The sequence below is a fragment of the Ruditapes philippinarum genome, unplaced genomic scaffold (assembly GCF_026571515.1).
Source record: "Ruditapes philippinarum isolate M1 unplaced genomic scaffold, ASM2657151v2 ctg611_1_1_1_1, whole genome shotgun sequence".
Lineage (NCBI taxonomy): Eukaryota > Metazoa > Mollusca > Bivalvia > Venerida > Veneridae > Ruditapes > Ruditapes philippinarum.
In genome coordinates this window covers 91,699-113,247 of record NW_026863843.1, presented here as the reverse complement: position 1 = coordinate 113,247, position 21,549 = coordinate 91,699, and the positions used below count along the sequence as shown (strand labels likewise).

At 32.7% G+C, this 21,549-nt stretch overlaps 1 protein-coding gene across 2 annotated transcripts in view; it reads left to right on the top strand.

Moving 5' to 3' along the window:
* The first annotated feature begins 15 nt into the window (after nucleotides 1-15).
* The window catches only part of LOC132723470 (rab GTPase-activating protein 1-like), a 36,666-nt gene continuing 15,132 nt past the window's right edge, over nucleotides 16-21,549 (top strand). The window contains exons 1-10 of one of the 2 annotated variants that reach the window (XM_060708192.1): nucleotides 16-145; nucleotides 4,247-4,543; nucleotides 5,180-5,396; nucleotides 9,595-9,615; nucleotides 14,994-15,177; nucleotides 15,850-16,106; nucleotides 16,776-16,842; nucleotides 17,399-17,501; nucleotides 18,175-18,341; nucleotides 20,199-20,358. In XM_060708192.1, the coding sequence (XP_060564175.1) occupies nucleotides 4,282-4,543; nucleotides 5,180-5,396; nucleotides 9,595-9,615; nucleotides 14,994-15,177; nucleotides 15,850-16,106; nucleotides 16,776-16,842; nucleotides 17,399-17,501; nucleotides 18,175-18,341; nucleotides 20,199-20,358 (1,438 nt within the window). In that variant the 5' untranslated portion in view covers nucleotides 16-145; nucleotides 4,247-4,281. The remainder of the gene's footprint in view (nucleotides 146-4,246; nucleotides 4,544-5,179; nucleotides 5,397-9,594; nucleotides 9,616-14,993; nucleotides 15,178-15,849; nucleotides 16,107-16,775; nucleotides 16,843-17,398; nucleotides 17,502-18,174; nucleotides 18,342-20,198; nucleotides 20,359-21,549) is intronic. The other variant, XM_060708193.1, reaches the window with a different exon arrangement.

Sequence of the window (21,549 nt, the reverse complement as noted above, 5' to 3'; positions counted from 1 at the left end):
TCACGGAAATGTCCGAAAATATCATCGGCTCATCCCGCGAAAATGACGTCATTTCGATTGCAGCGACCCCATGTACACAGAGAAAACAAAATCTTCGTACCCTTTCTGGGCATAGTAATAAATCAACAATGTTTGTTTGTCATCCGTAAGTTTTGACTTATCGTCAATGAAAACAATTAAATAGAATTGAATTTAGATTGTTGCTCTGTTCCGAAGAAATATCCCCGTCATATTTAAGCCGTCTAATTTTAGTGGGTGGGGTAGTATGCTAATTGATTTATCTCAAACTTAGTTTAAGTTTTCCTTAACTATATGACTAATCCATTGATATCATTTCAAACTAACATGCTCTATAATATATTTCGAGTATTTTGTTTATGTGGGTGTCAGTGGTAGAAATAAGAGAGAGAAAAAACGTAAAGTCAAAATATCAGAACTGTCAGACTCAGATATGTCTCTGTCAAATAGAATAAGATCTACGCCTTCTCATCCATTCATGACTTCCCTTACATTGTGACTTAATAAATGTCTGGTATTAACACTGGTGCACTGACATGTTGTCCCATTGAATATAAGACAAGTTTTAGTCAACTCTCGATTCAACAATTTTATTCCACGGAAATGAATAATTAAACTGGTCTGGTGTAAAGCTGCTAAATCTATACAATCTATTTGATGATAAATTTTTATAATTTTGAATGTTAGTATAATTTTGAATGTTACATAATAAATTTGTCAAACACACAGTCTTGCTTAAGGTCTTCAGCATACCTATTTTTATACTGTGACAGAACAGGTAGGCTGAAGGCAATGGAAGGCTGGCATCCTTGTATTCTCTTGAGTGACAGATAGGGTGAACTGTGAGACCAGGTTGTAGATGATTCCTTTTGATACATTGAAAACTGGTTTTCTTGGCGCCAATTCGATTCTGATGCCAACTGTCAGAATTTTTTTCCAGGACTTTGGGCACATGACCCATACCCATGGAATTGGGAATTTCAGGCGTGTTTTGTTAAAAATTGGGTAAAAATGCATGACTGAACTTTTGCTGTGATTAAATGAATGCAAACAATCTAGGATGGCATCTTAATTTAATGAATGCAAACAATCACTGTCTTATATATATATATATATATATATATATATATAAGCAAAAACGCTATTTAAATTTATATACGGCAAGTTAGAGATTTTACTTATATATATATATATATATATATATATATATATATATATATATATATATATATATATATAAATAAAACAAAAAACACAGTCCATGAGTTAACTTATTTAATTATTTGCCAACCGGTTTCTCTTATGATCATCAGGGCAAACCGGTAAATCATAAGAGAAACCGGTTGGCAAATAATTAAATAAGTTAACTCATGGACTGTGTTTTTTGTTTTATTTATATGTGACTTTTTTCCGGCACTTGTTTTTATTTTTTGTATATATATATATATATATATATATATATATATATATATATATATATATATGTACATGTTTGTACTCTTAAGTGGTTCCAAAATTCACTTGAATTATGTCACACAGTTCTCAAGAAGTTGAGTCATAACTGGTAGTTGTAAATAATGTATTGAAGTGAAATAGGCAATCTTAATGAGTGCATTTATAATTTGATACTTTAAATGGTATAGTTTGATGTTAAAATAATTGTCTTGTCGAAAATTGAAAAAGAATTAATGATGAAAAGATGATTTGCGCATTAAAACAAGATGCATGTTATTTGTTATAGTTTCATAGTGTGTGTGATCCAAAACTTTTATGCCACAACATATTGAAAAAAAATATTTAAAAAACCCAAACTACTAACAGTCTAGCAAATTATGTTATTGTTTAGTTATATGAGTAAAATTTACTCAAAAAATAAAAAAAAACATATTGTCAGATGGAAAATAACCAAACTAACATTTAATTGTTTGGATATCTATATCTTGATGATGTCTTATGGTGAATTGGATTTCACAAATCAAATCAATGAGAAAGCATCCAGTTAAGAGAGAGAGAGTCATCGATGACCTGTTTAGATGTGCTGTTCTTATATTATGTTTGTTAACCAATTACTGCATGAGCATTTTGTGAAAAATGGCTGTTTTCATTGAAAAGTCTCCCTTTACAAGTTCAAATTGCTATAAAACTGTAAAAAACTTCTTCAATACTAATCAAACTTGGCACAAATGTTGACTGGACCATTGCCTTTGTAACAACATGCTCGGTCTTAAATTTCCTGTTACCATGGCTATGAAGGACATCTCAAAATTGCCAAAATCACTATTTTGCGTTGATTTTTTCCATCAATATTGATATCAAAGTGCTGAAACTTCTCAATGGATAAGGCTGTTGGTTACAAGTTACCTTATGATCGACCTGGGGTCAATTTTAGCCTCTCACTAGTCCAAATTTTCTTGGCGAAGAAACAGAAACAGAGATTTGATTGTCCAACCAAATATTGTCCATAACACTAAATAATTAAGATGTGTCACGAAAAAAAACTCGGGTTTTGAATTTTGTTGCATCATAAATTGTCAGGGATTTTTTGTTTAAATTGGGAATGGGTCCGGGTTTGGTCCAATAGGGGAAAAAATGCTTTGTGTGATGCCAAATTTTGGATTTTTAAAAAAAGTTAACACAGTATATTTTTTTATTTATTTTTCTTTAGATTTCAGATAAATGTCACTAGTTTTTTGGGTTTTTTTGTTTTGTTTTTTAAATGTCTCAATAATGTTTGAGATTTGAGTGTCAGACATAAGATACTGCCCTTCTGCGCAAAGAAGCATTAAAGATGTAAGAGTTTCCTATGAGTATGACAGGCGATGTTTAAATCCTAAACAAAAAAAACATCAATACAACTTTAGTAAGTAATCAATCCTCGAAAAATACTCCATTAAAATTTAGATGGCGTGGATGGAACATGTTACCATAGTAACAATAAGATAATCAAGCACATCTTCCACTGAATTGATTTTCACGACTTTTGTCCAGTCATGAGTCACAGTAGTAAATATTATGTGAAAAAATTTCAAAAACAAGTCAATGCCATATTTGCTCATGTGAATCATGACGGGACAATGTTAAGTCTACTAAAGCTGATATAGTTGGGATTTTTTTATATATTTTCAATGTTATATATTATTGATATTATATACTCATGTCATCTTCACAAAATTTTCCCACATTCCATTCATTTCAGACTGTATTAACTGTCTACAATAATTAGACTGATAGCATTGTTTTAAAAAAAGACAAACTCTTATGTAAATATATATATTATAATATATGTAACATGACTCATGTGGTGAAAATTCAAGATAGTTAAATAACATAAATAAAGAACATAAATAAATAACCATCTTGATAATTGTCATATAGAAAATTGCTAAGATTGTTGAAATTGTCTTGTACTTGGTGGCATGATATCTTTATGAACTTAACAGGAAGATAAATGAATGATTCTCGTTAACAACTAAATTTTAATTGCTTGACCTTGGTAACCAAGCCTATATTTTGTATAAGTAGTTGCTATGTGGAATATTGTGGTTTTCGCAAGTTCATATAAAACGTGAAAATATTAGCCAGTGAAAATTTAATTTACCCAAGTCCCTATTTCTTTTGGTAACCAGACTGATATTGGAGACATAATTTTCAACACATTACATTAATAATTATCCTTATTAACTTGTGGTTATTGATATACCTGACTGACATCACCTGTGTCCGACTATAAATGGGCATTCAAACATTACTCTGTACAATTAAATTGAGGTGCAGTTTGATAGTTACATTTACTTTCGTATCAACAAAGAGATAATTATTGTCATTATCTTTCAAATTCAAGATCGTTTAGCAAACAGTGAGAAAAGAATTCAGTTTTCACAACATATGTATTGTAAAATCAGCAGTTACACTTCTTCATCAAATATGAATATATTGCGTGAATAAGTGAGGATTTTTTTTAAGAAAATATTTGGGATTCAAACATTTCCATATACACACGAAATGTTATGAAAATTCCAGAAATTGTGATTTCACTATAATATCCGCTTTTAGTAGAAATTCTGAATTACCAAGCATAATGTTTAAACCATAAGAGCTGTGGCTGGTATATTGGATTCTGTTGGTCAGACATGTGTTATTATATATAATTTTGCATTTTGTCATATGGACTACCAAAAGTCTACAATATTGTGGAGATGAAATCATCTGTTTTGATTTATTTTTTCAGTGGGAAAATGGTGATCATAGCTGGATAGGTCAAAGATGGAAGATGCTGTAAGTAGAAGTTCCCTGGACTCATCATCAACAGGGGATGAATATGTGCTTGTCAATGCTGACCCCAAGTTAAGAATTACAGGTGACATCAATGATCTAAACAGTGAAATCTGTTCCGAGAACCAGTCTAGATTCAAACAATCTGTCAATAAAAGTATGAATGACAGTCTCGTTGATAAAGAGATTGGTCATGTGATGCCAAGTAGCCAATCAGTTGATGTGTTAAATACAAATGGATCAGCAAGTAATGGTAGGTATTTCAGAGAGAAAATAAAATTCCTTTTGTTTGAAATCAGACTGTTTGTAGTCAGTTAGTAATATCATGAAAATACCTTTGAAATTTCATGTAAACAGGGTATTAAAAACTATCTGATTTGTATGATTTGATAATTTGAGCATGGTAAAACCATGTTTTTAAAATTTTTGTTTACTAAATTTTAGTCAGTGGCCGAGTGGTTAAGGTTGTTGACTTCAAACAACTTGCCTCTCACCGCTGTGAGTTCGAATCCTGTCAGGGACTTTGGATTCTTTCATGTGAGGAAGCTATCCAGCTGGCTTACAGAACGTCGGTGGTTCTACTCAGGTGCCCGTTCGTGCCTGAAATAATGCACGGAAGGGCACCTGAGGTCTTCCTCCACCAGTAAAGCTGGAACATCACCATATGACCTATACTGTGTCGTCGTGACGTAAAATCCAATTAAACAAATTAAACAATACTAAATTTTATCTGCTTTGAACTTTGTATGTCTGTAGTAATTATATCACATGAAAATTAACTATCATTGCCTTGGGCAATTATAAATGGAAATTATATCTTATTATTTACTGTTTTGAAAACTAAAATATTTGAATAAGTCAATAGTGTCAACAAACTTTGTTTATGCAGAGGCTGAGCCAGGGGCAGCAGGGTCTGTTTCTCTTCCAACAACTCCAACTGGTGATTGTATAGTATTTCATGGAGTTACTTACTTGGGTTGTGCTACAGTTAATGCTCCACGAAGTGAGGTGGAAATATATCGCAATATGGCTGTCCTGAATGAGCAGTCACAAGGAGACATTCCAATAGTTCTCTCTGTACCTGCCACAGCAGATGGCACTGTAAGGTGCGTAAAACTTACCTATACTATAGTCGCTTACAAAATAAACATCTCAGAATCAACTCCCATTTTCATTGTTTATTTTAGTTAGAAATTTATGTTAGCTGGCATTGTCAATGTAAAATTTAAAAAGATCTAGAAAAATGCACATTTAAATAACATGCCCTGTGGCTAATTTGAGTGCGAGTAAGCTTTTTTTGTCGGTCACAAAGGCTCATCTAGGGAATTTTCGAAAAAATCTGCTTCATAAATGAAAGATGATGATCATGGTTATGGTCAAACTTGCCCAGTCATAGGGGTCACTGGATTTTGCCAAGGCTCATAAATACAGGAAAGACTTTGAAAATTTTGTCTGGTAATGAGCTTAATAAATATTTGCTATGTAGCATTGTCAAGTACAGTCAAAACTGCTCATTGGGCAGATTAATTAAAGCAGCACCTGCCTAAGTACACACCTCTGAACACCCTGAATAGAAATTACTTTAGTACATGTATTAACTTAGTATCTAAGAAGGCCACCTGCATCAGTGAGGTCAGTCACCCCCAATTTCAGTTCCAAGTAGTCAAAAACAACAAAAAAGACATCCAGATACTGTATAGTGATGGTTGCCACTATTTTGTATTTGTACCATTTATGGACATTACAAATCATTTAATATTTCTGTTTTTTTTTCTGCTATGAATGTGTTATTAATGAGTTATGTAAGGCTTCCTTTTTGTTATCCCCCGCCGAAAATTTTCGGCGGAGGATATAGAAATAGTCTCCGACCTTCCGTCCTTCCGTCTGTCCGTCCTTCCGTCCGACATTTTTGTCCGGAGCATATCTCTAAAAGTATTTGAGTTATCAACTTGAAACTTCATAGGTGGATAGACCTCATTGAGGAGGAGTGCAGTGCACAAGAATGATAACTCTACCTTGCATGAGTTTTGAGTTATTGCCCTTTGTTATTTTTCAAAATTGATTTTTGTCCAGAGCATAACTCCAGAAGCCTATGAGATATTAACATGAAACTTCATAGGTGCATAGATCTCACTCAGGAGGTGTGCAGTGCACAAGAATGATAACTCTACCTTTCATAATTTTTGAGTTATTGCCCTTTGTTATTTTTCATACCTAATTTTTCACCTGAGTGGAGCATAACTCAAAAAAGTGTTTGAGATATCAACATGAAATGTCATAGGTGGATAGATCTTATTGAGGCGGAATGTTGTGCGCAAGAATGATAACTCTTTCCTATACATTTTTTGAGTTATTGCCCTTTGTTTTTTTATGCTATTTTGTCCAGAGCTTATCTCAAAAAGTATTTGAGGTATCAACTTGAAACTTCAAAGGTGGATGGATCTCATTGAGGAGGAGTGCAGTGCTTAAGAATGATAACTCTACCCTGCATTATTGAGTTATTGCCCTTTGTTATTTTTCAAAATTAATTTTTGTCCAGAGCATAAATCAAAAAGCCTTTGAGATATCAAAATGAAACTTCATAGGTGCATAGATCTCACTCAGGAGGTGTGCACTGCACAAGAATGATAACTCTACCTTTTATAATTTTTGAGTTATTGCCCTTTGTTATTTTTCATACTTAATTTTTCAATTCAATTTTTTTCTCAAAAAGTATTTGAGGTATCAATTTGAAACTTCATAGGTGGATAGATTTTACTGAGGAGGAATGCAGCACACAAAAATGATAACCTACTCTGCATTATTTTTCAGTAATTGCCCTTTGTTATTTTCAGCCATCAGTATTCACATAGGTTTCAAATCTGTAATCACTATAGCCATCAGTTTTCATTACCAAAAGACCTCTTAAAATGTAGTTATTCTGCTCTACTACATATACATTCTTCCAATGAGCCAACACATTCGGCGGGGGATGGCCATGTTGACATGGCTCTTGTTTCAATGTTAATAATGACTTGTGTACAGGGAACTGAGTCATCTATTACCGATATGCTTGCAGTTTATCAAATTTAAACAAAAGTTTATTCCACATTTAGCATTGCCATCTACATGTAGTTAATACATTCCTGTTGTAAAAGGATCCGATTAAGTTGGTTATTTTAACTTCAATATGCATGCTTTACTAGGCTTGTATCCTGTTATTGTAATTCTTAGTAACATTCTTTAAATAAATGACCATAGTATCGTAATAATATCTTGCTTGACACTGCTCACTTTTGTGGGCTTTGTGTCATCATAAGAAAAGACACCAAATTCAATTTCACTCAATACCTGAGGTAAATTACAGTACAAAACCAAGAAGCTTCAGTCCAGTTACTTGTTTCTTATAGGATATCAGTTCCATGATTTCGCTTGTTCGATTTGATAAAAACTTGCACACCACCTGTATCACCATTAGTTCTAGAGTGGTATAGTTTTAGCTCCTTAGAGCATGATCTCTGGGTGAGCTATTGTGATCATGCATGTCTGTGGTATATAAGAGCAACCAGAAAACTTGATAAAATTGTTCCTTAGGTGAACTTCTTTGACCAGGTTTTCAATTTTGAAAATCCTAGTTATAAGAATGGCAAATGACTGGCATATGAGCTGGCGTCTCATAGGTGATTTTCCAGAGTTAGGAACAAGATATTGTAATCAAATTTGGTATAAAGTAAGTTTATATGGAAACCTCACTTGGGACAGATTGTTTAGGGCCACCTAGGTCAAGGTCACTGTGACTAAAAAAATGGTTTCAGGATTGAAAACCTTTATGTCATTGCAATGGTTCTTGTTTCAAAAAAGTTATTTTAAGAATCCCTTTCCTACATTAGTATTCCACTTTCCCCGTAATGATTTTCATATCTTGATAGATACAATAGATATTTGGTTTGTTTTTACCTGGTATAGACCACTTCTCTTGAAAGGAGTTTGAAGTTGAATGGCTCAAGGTCACTGAAGCTGATTAAATTTTCATCTGTCTTAAATTGATTGACAATATTTTTTCTTGATATTTGTTTTGTTTTAATTTTGTCCATCTTTGCCAAATTAGCATGAGTAAGCACCCAATTGGTGTCACTGATATTTTAGTTTTCACACTTGTCTATGAAACATTTTAAATTGAATATAACATACTGTCTTGATGAATGCATGTCTATTGATTGTGGTATAAACCTACATATCATGAGATACTTTCTTGTGAGTCAGACATAAATTTGTGTGGGTAGGATTTGGTGTGGTTAAACAATCATGACTTGGCATGAAATGTCAGACATCAGGTGTTCTCAGTGGTATAATGGCTAAGATTGCTGACTTTCAATCACAGTCTCTTACTGCTGTATTTTTATCTTGTTCACCAGAACAGTACATCTTTGGTTAATGATTTCTTTGAGAAGGTGATTTTCTGTCATCTGGAATTAATAGAAATGTTCTCCTGTGAAAATTTTGGTTAGATTTGCTATAAAATTCTGATAAGATTTTCAGAATAAATTACGCCATGTTGTTTTATTTTTCATTTATTCATGAATGAATCACATTTTAAAGTCTTTATTTTATTGCATGCATGTAGAGTCTCATTCTCACAACAACTGAAGGTATCTACTCAAATCATTATTGTAGGTAATCATCAAAGACCCATAACTGTTAACATCAATTTTGAATGAAATATTCCACTTTGAGAATTCATACATTTTATTATCCAGGTGCGTGTTTTACTGTCAATCACGGTATTTTACCACTGACTTGTTAACATCTTTGGAACTGTCTATCTACAATTGGCTCATTTAACGTTACATTAGTTGGTTACTTTTAGCATTGATCAGAGCTGAGAAAAGAAATACTTAGAAGTATTTTCTTTTCATACATCAATAAATAACCAAATTTGGCCTGTGGCATTGCATGATAGTCAGATATCATATTGTGCTGTCCCAAAAGTAGTTAAACCTTTAAACAACTTCTGATGTACCAATGGATCATTTATACAGTACTGAACTTGATCTGATAGGTACAAATAAATATGAAAGACCCCTTTTAGTTGTTAATATTTTGCTAGGTTTATTTTTTTAACAACATTATAAAATATTTCCTCACCTTTTAAGTTTTAGCAGGTATATTATGATGTTGATGATTTATTTAAATCGTCTCTTGTCCCTTTATTGAGACATATTTGAAATTCAACTGGTAAGAAAATGATATTGGAGACTGTTTAGTTTAGTTAATAGGCATTTCTTTGAACTGTTGTCAGAATGTGATATATATTTTTGCTTGCAGTCAATCCGAAGGATTTGTTAGGTGTGTATTTTATTTTTATTTTCTTTACCCAGCAAGTTTCAGTTGTAGTTTCTGTTTGCATTGATTTTCAGATACACATACACTCTATTAATAAATTTGTGTTATAAATTGTTAAAATTTATTCACCTGTATCTTCTGTAAACTTCCTGCAATAAATTATTACTCATTTTACAAATGGAAATTTTTCCTGATATCTAAATATGATCGGTTTGAAATGAATTATTGTGGAAAGGATACAGAAGAAAAGACTTGATTTTCTAAATATTAATCAGAGCAAATTGTTACATTTACAGTATTTGCCAGCTTACATGTAGCATAATATTATGTTATTTGAACAAATATACAAAAACCATTGATTTGTGATTAGTGAGTTAAAAGCTGTTTTGCATACTAATATAAAAGGTTATTATTCCAGAAGTATACACACTAAAAAAATGGTTATATTCATTGATACATTTTCTAGCTCAACTGTTTAAAGAATAGGGAGATTCTAATGATAGGGTCACCAAGGCATTGGTGTCCATGTCACTTTGGTTAAGTTTTTCTGTGCACATTGGTATCTCAAAAAAATCTTGAGGGAATGGGTTGAAACTTTGCACACTTATTTTAGGGCACAATAGGGGTTTACATTCCAAGGCCTGAACTCTAACATAGATTTTGACAGAATTATGGCTTTAATTTCTATATTATCTGGGTTCTTGTTTTACTATCAAGCACTGAGAATAGTCAAGTGTTCTGTCCTACCAACAGCTCTTGTTTAAATTCTTTACTTTGATGCAGACAGGAAAACATGTGAGACGATATTAATGCTGGAGCATTTTATTTTAATTTTCTTTGTCATTCCCATATAAAAGCCATTAATATATTACAATAAAGAAATCCCCCCCACACACACACAAACACATGATTATGATGTTGATTGAAAAATTACAAAATATACCATTTATTCACAGAAGTTCCAAGATCAAAATACCTTTTTACTTTGTTTGTTTTTCAAAAAGAAATGGGTACTTGTTTATTTTGGAATAGTGATAGACTAAAGCATTTTTATAAGAAATTAAAAATTGCACACTTTATGCCATCTATTACACCTATGTATTTTCACATTCCATGTATTCATTCTCTCTAGGCATTGACTTATACACTGTATAATGGGTACTCTAGTTATAGCCACACCCTACCTCAGCAAGGATTACTCCTTTAATTGTTCGAATAGGATGCCCTGGAACCCACTTACTTTCTATTTTAAGGGTCCCATAGACTGGTGACCCAGTTGTCAAAGACCACTTTTAGTTGCAAATAAAAACTTCATTTATGTACCTTTCAACATTAGACAGTTAAACAATCAAATTTTCATAATAATTTATGCCTATTAACTATAAAAACAGTATTTTTAACTGGTTTAATTGAAGCATGAGAAACTGTATGCACGTAAAAGTGACACCAGACTATAACTGCTAAATGTTATTCAAGTTGAGAGTCATCATTATTGAGTAACTTTTTACAAGTGAATATTAATAAGTATTTACAGGTTATTTAACATTGAACTGTACAATACAGGAATATATTTGGATGAACACACAGCTGGAGAAACCATATTGTACGAGCCGCCAGGCCAGTCACACATGATTTCTCAATCTGTGTGCAAGTCCAAAAATATTCTTGTATTGTACCTGTTCAATGATAAATAACCGTTTTTAATTGATGTCTAAATTCAGGAAACCCAAATTGTCACCAAAAATAATCATTGTTTGACCCATTCTGTGCTCTTACAGTAGATTATTTTGTCATTTATCGCCTTTATTGATAATATTACATAAAAAGTAAGTAAGTAAGTAAAGGCTTTATTTATCGAGGCTACACATTTGGTTTCCCAATCTTCCATGTGGGCCTCTAAGAAAAAAAAAGTTAAGATGCATTAATTCTCAAATATGGAGTGATTTATACTAATACAGTCACTGCTATTGTTTTTTTGTTTTTTTGTTTTGCTTTTTAAGGCACATTCAATCAAAATTTATTGTTACATGTATATGTTTTCAAGCTTTATATGTGCTTAAGTATTTGGATACTTTCATTGTACAGAGTGCTGTTTCTTTTGAAAATATACAAATTATTTATTCCTGTCTTTTTGACCGAAAAATTACTCTTTTTTCCACCTATCCAAGCCAACTTCTGTCTAAGCACATTATTAGGTGTATAATAAGCATTCAGTGATAGTATTTGATATTTGTGTATTTGTGTTTTTCACTGGTTTTGTTTGCTTAAGTAATTTAACACAAAGTTGTTACCAGTTTCGAATTATACGGATTCGAATTATATGGATTTGAAATCTTTTTATCAATATTATTAAATACTAAGAAAATTAATAAAAGTGGAACAAACAATCAACACAGAGTAAGTTTTAAGGTTTATTTGATGATGATTACTGACGTTTCGACTCTCACAAGTCTTCATCAGGGTTATAAAATGTAAAATCTTTTGGCGAGCGGCAAATTCTTTGATATGTCTGTTATGCCCCTTTGCAAGACAACATCACTAAGTTGATTAGTGGGGATAGGGGCTTGAATTTCAATCAACCATAATTATAATGTGGCATGTTATATTCAACAAGTTTGTATGTCTCTTTGCATGTTGCCATCTTGAGTGATATTGAAATCTGACCTTTACCCCCAAAAGTGCCTTGAAATTTTTAGCATTATAGAGTAACTTTGTCTATGTAACTTTCTAATTCATAAACAGAACCAGATGGAGTAAAAGATTGGGATCGTTGCTGGGATAATGCCTTTGAGTATTTATAACATGTAATTTTTACTAAAGCTGGATGGTCAGTGGTTCTTCTTAGGTGCGTCTCCTTCCTGAAATAATGCATGGAAGGGCACCTGAGGTGTGTAAAATTCAACAAAACTATGTTACTGAGAACAAACAAACCGAAAGAAAATGCCTTTTCTCTGAACATAATTACATTAAAGAATTCTGGCAGTGAAGTAAATACAGAAATTAATTCAACATGCAACTATTGAAAATAAAATCTTTTAGGGTCAATTTTTGTTATTAAAAGACTTGTATAGGAAAAAATACTTAGATCAGCATTTCAAGTTTGCTTGAGCCTTTTATTAGCTCACCTGCCACAAAGTGACATGGTGAGCTTTTGTGATCGCTTTTTGTCCGGTCTCTATCCGTCCGTCCGTAAACTTTTACTTTAAACGACATCTCTTCATAAGCCTCTAAGCCAATTTCATCCAAACTTGAAAGGAATGTTCGGTTGGTAGTCAATTTTAAAAATTGTTCAAAGAATTTAATTCCAAGCAGAACACTGGTTGCCATGGCAACCGAAAGAACAAACTTAAAATTTCTTCTTTTAGAAAACCGAAAGAGCTAGAGCTTAAATATTTTGGCATGAAACATCATCTAGTCAGCGTCTACCAAGTCTGTTCAAATAAATGCCCTGTGGTCAAAATTGGCCCCGCCCCCAGGGGTCATCGATTTTCCTTATTGGTATACAGTCGAAACTGTACTAACGGTCACCTCTTATCGGCGGTCACCTGACCTTAACGGCCATTTTGTGACGCTCCCGACGAAAACCACCCTATTTTATACATCTGTTCAACGGTCACCTGCTGTCCGCGGTCAACGGTCGCCTAAAATGCTTCCCGAATTTTAAAGTCGGTCATCTTAAGCGGTCAGCCAGGTGAAACGGCCAGGCAATCTTCTGCGGTCAGCCAGGTGAAACGGCCAGGCAATCTTCTGTCATTTATTTTCAAAGATGACATGTGTCACGGATTAACAAAAGCTACTTGTCAGGTGCTAGATATTAACACAAACCACAACATTTCAAAGTTTGCATAATTGCTCATCCGTGTTGTAATTACAAACGTTTGGAACGTCTCAACGCACTTGCAATTCGTTCTTTTGAGTTACTGTACGCTAGTTTTTTTATTTTTCAATTTACCGATTTTAAGAAAAAAAGAAAGAAGAAAAAAATGCATTGTCGATGGCAGAAAGAAGTTTCAGTTTATCCCGATTCAGATAAATTTTGTGCGTACTTGGTACTTACCAAAGAAATGAAAATGAATTACATCGCCGATTGTCTAAATTCCTCAGTAATAAATTCATAAAAACACTTGCTCCATGTGTGAAAATAAAATTGCATGAATATAATGAGGTCACTGTTAAATCACACCCATTAAGTTTACACACTAGATGACCTCTAAGAGGTAACTAGCGGTCTCTTCAAAGGAATCTTTGATGTTTACAAACCTGTAGCCCTGCTGTTTCAATCCGAAACATCAAAGGAAGTGCCGACACTTAGATGACGTGTACACAATATTCTATTGATCAAAAGTTAGAAAAAGAAACTGTCATACTTTTTTTGTGAAAAAAAATATTACGCATTTTAAATTATTGTGCAAGAAGATATTTTTATGGGATAAATAGTTTCTATTATTGACATAATAAATCGTGAGTGCATTTGTTTATCTGTGTTACATTCATGTAAAGCTTTATATGTTGGAAGGATTTTGTACATGTTAAACTATTAAAAGCATACGTTTGTAAATGGTTAAAAACTGATGATGACGATGATGATGAATCAGACTGGTTTATTTATACTTAAATCAGATTTATTTTACAAAGAAATGAATAATTTATTTGGATAAAAACTGAATCCTCCATTCAGCAGCCACCTGTCTTAAGCAGCCAAAATGACTGCATCCCTTGGCTGGCTGCTTAAGACAGTTTCCACTGTATAGTAAAAACTTAAAAAACCTTCTTTAAAAAAAAACAAATAGCTAGAGCTTAGATATTAAGCATGAAACATCTTCTAGTGGGTGTCTACCAAGTTTATTAAAAAAAAAAAAACCTGGGATAAAAATTGGCCCGGCCTCAGGGGTCATTGATTTTCCTTATATGTCTATAGTAAAAACTTTAAAAAATCTCCTTTTAAAAACCCCAAAGAGCTAGAGCTAAGATATTTATCATGAGACTTCTTCTAATGGGTGTCTACCAAGTTTGTTCAAATAAAAGCCCTTGGTTTAAAATTGACCTTGGCCCAGGGGCCTATATACAGGTGAGCGATTTCAGGGCCATCATGGCCCTCTTGTATAAACTTTTGATCTATTTATATATTTTTCTATTTTTCACTAGTTTGTTTATCAGAATTTGTGAATGTTCAGTTTATCTTATTGTGTAAGGCATGCAGTTCTGTATTGTTTCACATTCTTTTGTTCGACAGTATGTAACATTCTGATTTGGTACCCTTCATGTTGTGAGACAGTTTAGTTTGTAAAGAAATGTTGTAATTATAGATCAGTGCATTACCCAACTGATGTTTGACAGATTGGTCCATACAGCTGATTGTAAACTGCTCCTTGTTATTTCAGGTTGCTAGAGCCGGGAACTGACACAGAGATTTCCAGTTACAAAATACACCGTATCTTGTTCTGTGCCCGGGGACCAGTAGAGAGTAATGAGAAACGATGCTTTGCTTTCACATTTAGCCATGGTGATTGTGCTGACTCAGCCATTTTTCAGTGCCATGTGTTCAGATGTGATCTTTCTGAAGCTGTAAGTTTGTTTTGATATACTCAAACATCAACTTCATTTATAGTCTTAAAATCAATACCTAGTTACAAATGGTTCATGAAGACTGAATCAATACTTTTTATCCTATCTTTCCAAAGTAACAACATCAATGAAACAACTAGATTTTTGATAACATAATTATGTTATTCAAGCATATTTCAGGTCAATTCTTTATGGTTAGTAGAGTATGATATTCACAGGGTTCTCAATAACAGCAGGCCACAGGCCAAAATGACTGGCTGAAATCATCAATTGGCCTGTTGGAACTCTATAAGATATACAGTTTTCTTACTTTTATGCAGAAAATTGTTGTTTAAATTACACAAAAGGCCTGCTGGAATTTGCTTTTTGGCTGCCGATGAATAATTTATTGAGTACCCTGTATTCATGGTACATCGGTCACTTTATTGTTGATTTTGGCTGACAGACTTTAGGGCCCTTTAAGGTAAAATGTATTATCAAAATATGGCCACCAGTATGAGATGTTACATTCTCATGTGTACAAAAGATTGAGATTTCTCCCACTTTAAAGTAATTTCATAAAAATAATCTAGTGTTGTGTCACTATTAAAACAAGCATTGAAAATATGGTGTCTTATGAGCCTTCTTTGCTTTAAGTCATACTTCAGCACTTTTGTTTTATGTCTCTTTCAGGTTGCTAAGATACTGTATTGTTTTGCTAATACATTCCGTAGAGTGCCAAAGAATCGATCAAGTGTATCAAAACCAATTCTAGAGTCAAATCAAGACTTTGTGTTTACTGTGAATTTGGAGATGAGAGAGGAAGATGGGAAAGGAGGGTTTACTCTCTGTCCTAGAGACAAAAATGTTTTCAAGTTACGATGTAATCTTGATAAAAGACTCGCATTAACTGTTCAACAAAGTGGATCAAAGGAACTAAAAATTGAGAGGTATAATGTAGAGATATTCTTCTATATATATTTAGTTCATTTGAGCACAAAGCACTCATATAAATAGCTGTCTGTCCTCTTTCTGTTTGTCGCCTGCCATCTATTTAAAGTGTATGTGAGCAGGATGCGTCAATGTGATCAGAGTTTCTCCAACTTGTCGTCTGTTGTCAACTTTTATTGTCATTAACATCTCTTAATCCCTTTGACAAATTATGATGAAACTTTATGGATGATTCTATACAAAAAAGGTAAAATCAGTCTTAACATTATGGCCACCAAAGCTAGACATAGAAATAATCTCTAAAACTTAATATTATGACTTTATCTTGCAACAGTTCTTAGGCATGCAATCCAGAAATACTTTTTAGCCTGTATTTATAATTACAAATGTTAACAATAATGTAATACATTAGATGGTAGTGTACAGTAAAAAGTACAACTTTTAATTCTAGAATTAGGCTATATGAGGGACTGTAAGTCAAAGGTAACATTTCTCTCTTTAGGAAAAAATGTTTGTACTGAAAAACTTTAAACTGTTCTGATGTAAACACACACAAAAATTCATTAAATAATATTCAAAGTCTAAAATTATGTCCCAAAAATGAATGGGAAATAAATTCAATATAAGAAAGTGTTTTTAAAATGTTTTTTTGTTTGTTTTTGTTTCAGATGTTTTGGTCTGCTGATCAGTCCAGGAAGAAATGTCAAACACGGAGACATGACTCTTATTGAAAAGGTTTGTAGTATTGAATATTAAAATGTCTGGGTTTTTTTAATACTTTGGTATTATGTAATTTTTAAAATTAATTTTGTATATTTGAAGTATAGAAGGGGAGATAAATTATTCTCAAAATTTTACTCACTCTGACCAATACTGGGGGCCATGTCTGCATTAAGATTTCTAGTAATTAATGTAAATTAATTAATAATGTTTTGACTATTATTTTAAATAACAACATTGTCTAGAGCTGAGATATTTGGCATTTAGCTTTTCTTAGTAGATTTCCACAAAATTTTATCATTCATGCACCAGTGGTAAAATGTGACCCTGGGTAGTTTCTGTTTCATTGACTTCTTTTGGAAACTAACTTCATAAATTTGATCAGAAACCAAGGAAGTATATAATATACATGTAGTTGGGGAACAAAATATTAAGGAAAGAAATCTGTATCGACTTAAGTAGAAGGTCTTTTAAAATGGTTTTCACAGTAGTCTAATATTAGCATTCAGATCAGGTAAAAGTATATAACTTGATTGTGATTTATTAAATGGAAATTTCTGTATTCACTCAGACATCTATGGGATATGCTGGTGAAGATGGTGTCTATTCTATAACTGGTCACTGGGATCCAACAGAGAGCAGTTTTGCTGTACTAAACACTGAAACACAAAAAGGTATGTGTTATAATTATGATAGATTATATATGTTATGTGAACTCTCTAAATGATATGTTCTGTGATAGGTTATCCAGTTACTTTTAGATATTATCTATTTGATATACTTGAACTCATGAAGGTGAAAATGCAAATTTAAAAACCACCAAAACCCTGGTTCATTGAAGACATTATTTCCATAAAATGACAGTATAATCTCACATCCAAGAACATTAGAATTTTCAAAACAGTACATGTAATTTCTCATAAATAGAGAAAATCGAAATATGCTAAGAAAGTTCTCAAGTTCAAAGAAGATTTCATTAAGTACTATTGGATTGCAGCAAAAGCTCTAATCTGAAGTAAACACAGAATAGTCTGCTTGATAAGTTTTCTTAGTAATTTATAGCTAAGATCAAGAAAAAAAGATGGCCGGTTAGTTGTACAAATAGTTTCTGTCTGATATGAAAGTTACAGATATTATTTTTTTTCCAAGTTCTCCTCAGTAATTATAATGCAGCTGATACATGTTACATGTTGTATGAAGCATTGATATCAGTCATACCCTTGGGGTCACTTATTTTACTTGTTTCACTTTAAATTATTTGAAAAAGTCACCTCATACATTATTTTGTCCAGTTTCATTTACCTAGATTGTAGTGAATAATGATGAATTTTTTCTTCTATTATACAGATACACGAGTGTTTTTGACAGTTGCCATAGATCTAGTCATAATAGGAATACAAGAGCCTGTGAGATTTGCTATTGAAACAAAAGCAAAGATATTTCCACAGACTGAGAGATTTTGGTACTTCATGAGTAAACCCCATACAGAGCTCTTCCATGTTAAATTAAAGCCGGTAAAATTTAATTTTTAAAGATATTGTGATTTAAAATTTTATGCTGGAGCAAGTGAATAGGAGTTAAAAATATAAAAACCCTATAAAGGGCATGGTTGAGTTTAGTGTAATTCAGTAGGAATTGTCTTTGGATGGTCCTCAATGAAAAATAGCAAACAGTTATTCAGAATCTGGTTGCAGTCATCGAATTTAGCACTGGCCCGGTGGCCCATGGCAAGTGAATATAAGTTGGGCCTGTGAAAATTTTAAGAAGTCTCTCCAGGGACTTTGGATCCTTACATATGCAGGGCAATCGTTTGGCCATTTTTGGGGCCGAATATCGGCCCCATTCCCCTCTCAAAATCATATGCTTTTTTCCCCTATTTCAGTAGAAAATTCCCCTAAAAAAAAAATTGTAGTGTAAAGGTTTGATATCTAACAAAAAAAGTGATGTTTTGATTTCATAAAAATAAAATATATTTCTGTTTAACTTTCAATGGATTGAAAACTAAAATACAGTTGTCAACAACGCTGTATGTTAAAACCGAAAGTAGCAGGAAGTGAGGTAACAAGGGAGGTAACTCTCGTAAAATTATTGACAAAATTAATGTGGCAGATAATCATCGTAGGAGTTTACCTTATATTCAATTTGTTTAGAGAATAGACATACATTGTCATATTCTACTAATAAATAAACAAAACTATTTTAATTTCTGTCAGTTGTTGTTGGAAAAACGTATTTCTCTTGCAGTTTTGTACTCAAATATTTTCGTACCAAATATTTTCGTACCCAGTTTTACAGTTACAGACAATATCCTCTAAACCAAAACCTTTTCTAGAAGAGGCATAAAACTTTCTTGTTTATTTTTATTTAATTCTTATTTCAATTGTTACAATTGTTTCAATCTAAAGAACAGGCAGAAATATGTTGAAAATAGATTAAGAACTGACCAGTGCAGATTGCAAAATAGTGTGATACATTTTTAACTTTAGAAATAAAGAAAACATTAATGACTATAATAGGAAATAATTTTGCTGTGTTTCCATAACTTGGGTTCAACATACCCTTGCCTAGGAAAGTCTGCCTTCCCAGAGCTTGTTGCACTGATTCAATTTTTGTTGTACAAGTTTTTTTACAACAACAACAAAAACAACTGTCAGTTTTATTTTTTTATCATAAACAAAAATGCATTATGCTTGTTATAGATTTTAATATAACCCTAACGTTTTTCAGAATTTGCATTTTACCCCTCACTTTAGAATTTGAGGGGTATAAAACCCTTGGCCAAAAGCATATAATTATCTGGAGCTCTGATTGATGTCTGAGTCAGTCAAGTGCAATAAGAAAGCAATAAAGAAAACAATGAGATAGCCTATCTCAAGAAAAACTTCATGTTATATGTTTTATTTGTTATGTCTCTATAGTAATAAATATACTAGCTTTTGTAAGTAATGGTAGGAAATTGTGCCAAGAGTTAGTGTAAAACTTAAATATAAAGAACTTGTATATGGCTTAAAATTCCCCTTTTTGTCTTAAAATGACACAAAATTCCCCTTCCTGAGGGTATGGGTACCTGTCCCCAAAAGTTGTCTAGTGCCCTGATATGAGAATGCTATCAAGCTTGCTCAGTGGCTCTACTCAGAAGCTCACTTGTGCTTGAAATAATGCACGACAGGGCACATGAGGTCTCTCTTCACCATTAAAGGTCTCTGTATAACTTTCACAGTCTCATTGTGATGTAAAATAAAAAAAAAAAATAACAAACTTTATTAATTCTCTGATACATTCTTAAATTTAACATAAAGCTAAGACCACGTATATTTAATAGTGTGATAATGTTGATGTTTGTGTAAATGACAATGTTTGTGTATGTATAGATTGAGAGCAGTAATGGAGACATTAGCCATGAAGTTGTTAGTGTAACTAGTCAGACAGAGTTAGATAGAAAGAAAGGGGGAATGTCTTTACCGTTAGGTCAATCCAAATATGTACGTGATGATATACTGACACCTCAAGATGGACCAGATGAAGAATCAGGTATGTTTATATCTTATCCCTTAACCTGCTAATGCTTTGTAATGGATTTGCTTTGAATTTAGAACAGTCCATTTCAATCCATAAAGGGATTTTAACATCAAAATACAAAAATTGTGCTACCAACAGGAAGACTGTGGGGATATGTAAGCTGGCTTGACTTTATACTGGTGGCAAAGGCTAAACACTTAAGGTTCAAGCAGGTCAAGACTTATTCTACCTCTTGTATCTCTCTGTTGTGTCTATATGTAAAAATGTTTATATTTATTTTAAAGCATGATAAAGATAAAAAACTTGCATATGAAGATCTTGAGTCTTTTTACTTGACCAACCAGTACTGTGTCATATGAGAAATCATGGTCATGACCTCAGTAAGGCTCAGAAGTTTTGGTTTAGAGGCGGATACTTCATCACTATGTCTACTCTCCCCTATTAAACCAATCTAAGCTATTTATATGACTCATCCCCTGAAATATGACTGAATCCCATTAATTATACATTACCATCAAAAGATAGGTAATGCTCTTTTATATGACATTGAATTCCTTGATATTATAAATAAATAAATTGATAAAGTAAAATTACAATATTGTTTACCAGTATACAATATAGACTATGTTTTAGATCCAAAAAAACAAAGATGTAAATTTTGTTATTAATGATGAACTTTTTTTAGAAACTCTTTTGATGGAAATAAGAGATAAAACTATATCTTACAGCTCTTATAAGGTCAAGGAAATCAGTTAAAATATACCAAAACAACACATATTTCTTTAATCTTTACTAGTTTCGACTAGGTCAAGGAAAGAAATACCTATGAAAAAAAGTTGATTGAAGAAATTATTCTTATAGAGCAAAACCTGACAATTGAAAATAAAGACAAACTTTTACACTTACAGAATGAATTAAATGAATTAAGAAATAGGAAAATAAGAGGTGCTATGATAAGGTCAGGGTCACAATGGATTGAATCTGGAGAAAAGCCTACTAGTTATTTTTGTGTCGCCTTGAAAAGGTGACATATAGGGGTTACTTTTGTCGGCGGTGTCGGCGGCGGCGTCTGTGTCGGCGTCGTTGTCGGCGTCCCCTAAAGCTTGTCCGGAGCATAACTCAGTCACTATAAGTCTGATAGACTTCAAACTTGGTATACATGCTTCTTTCAATAACCCGAAGTGCAGTGCACAAGAACTGGTA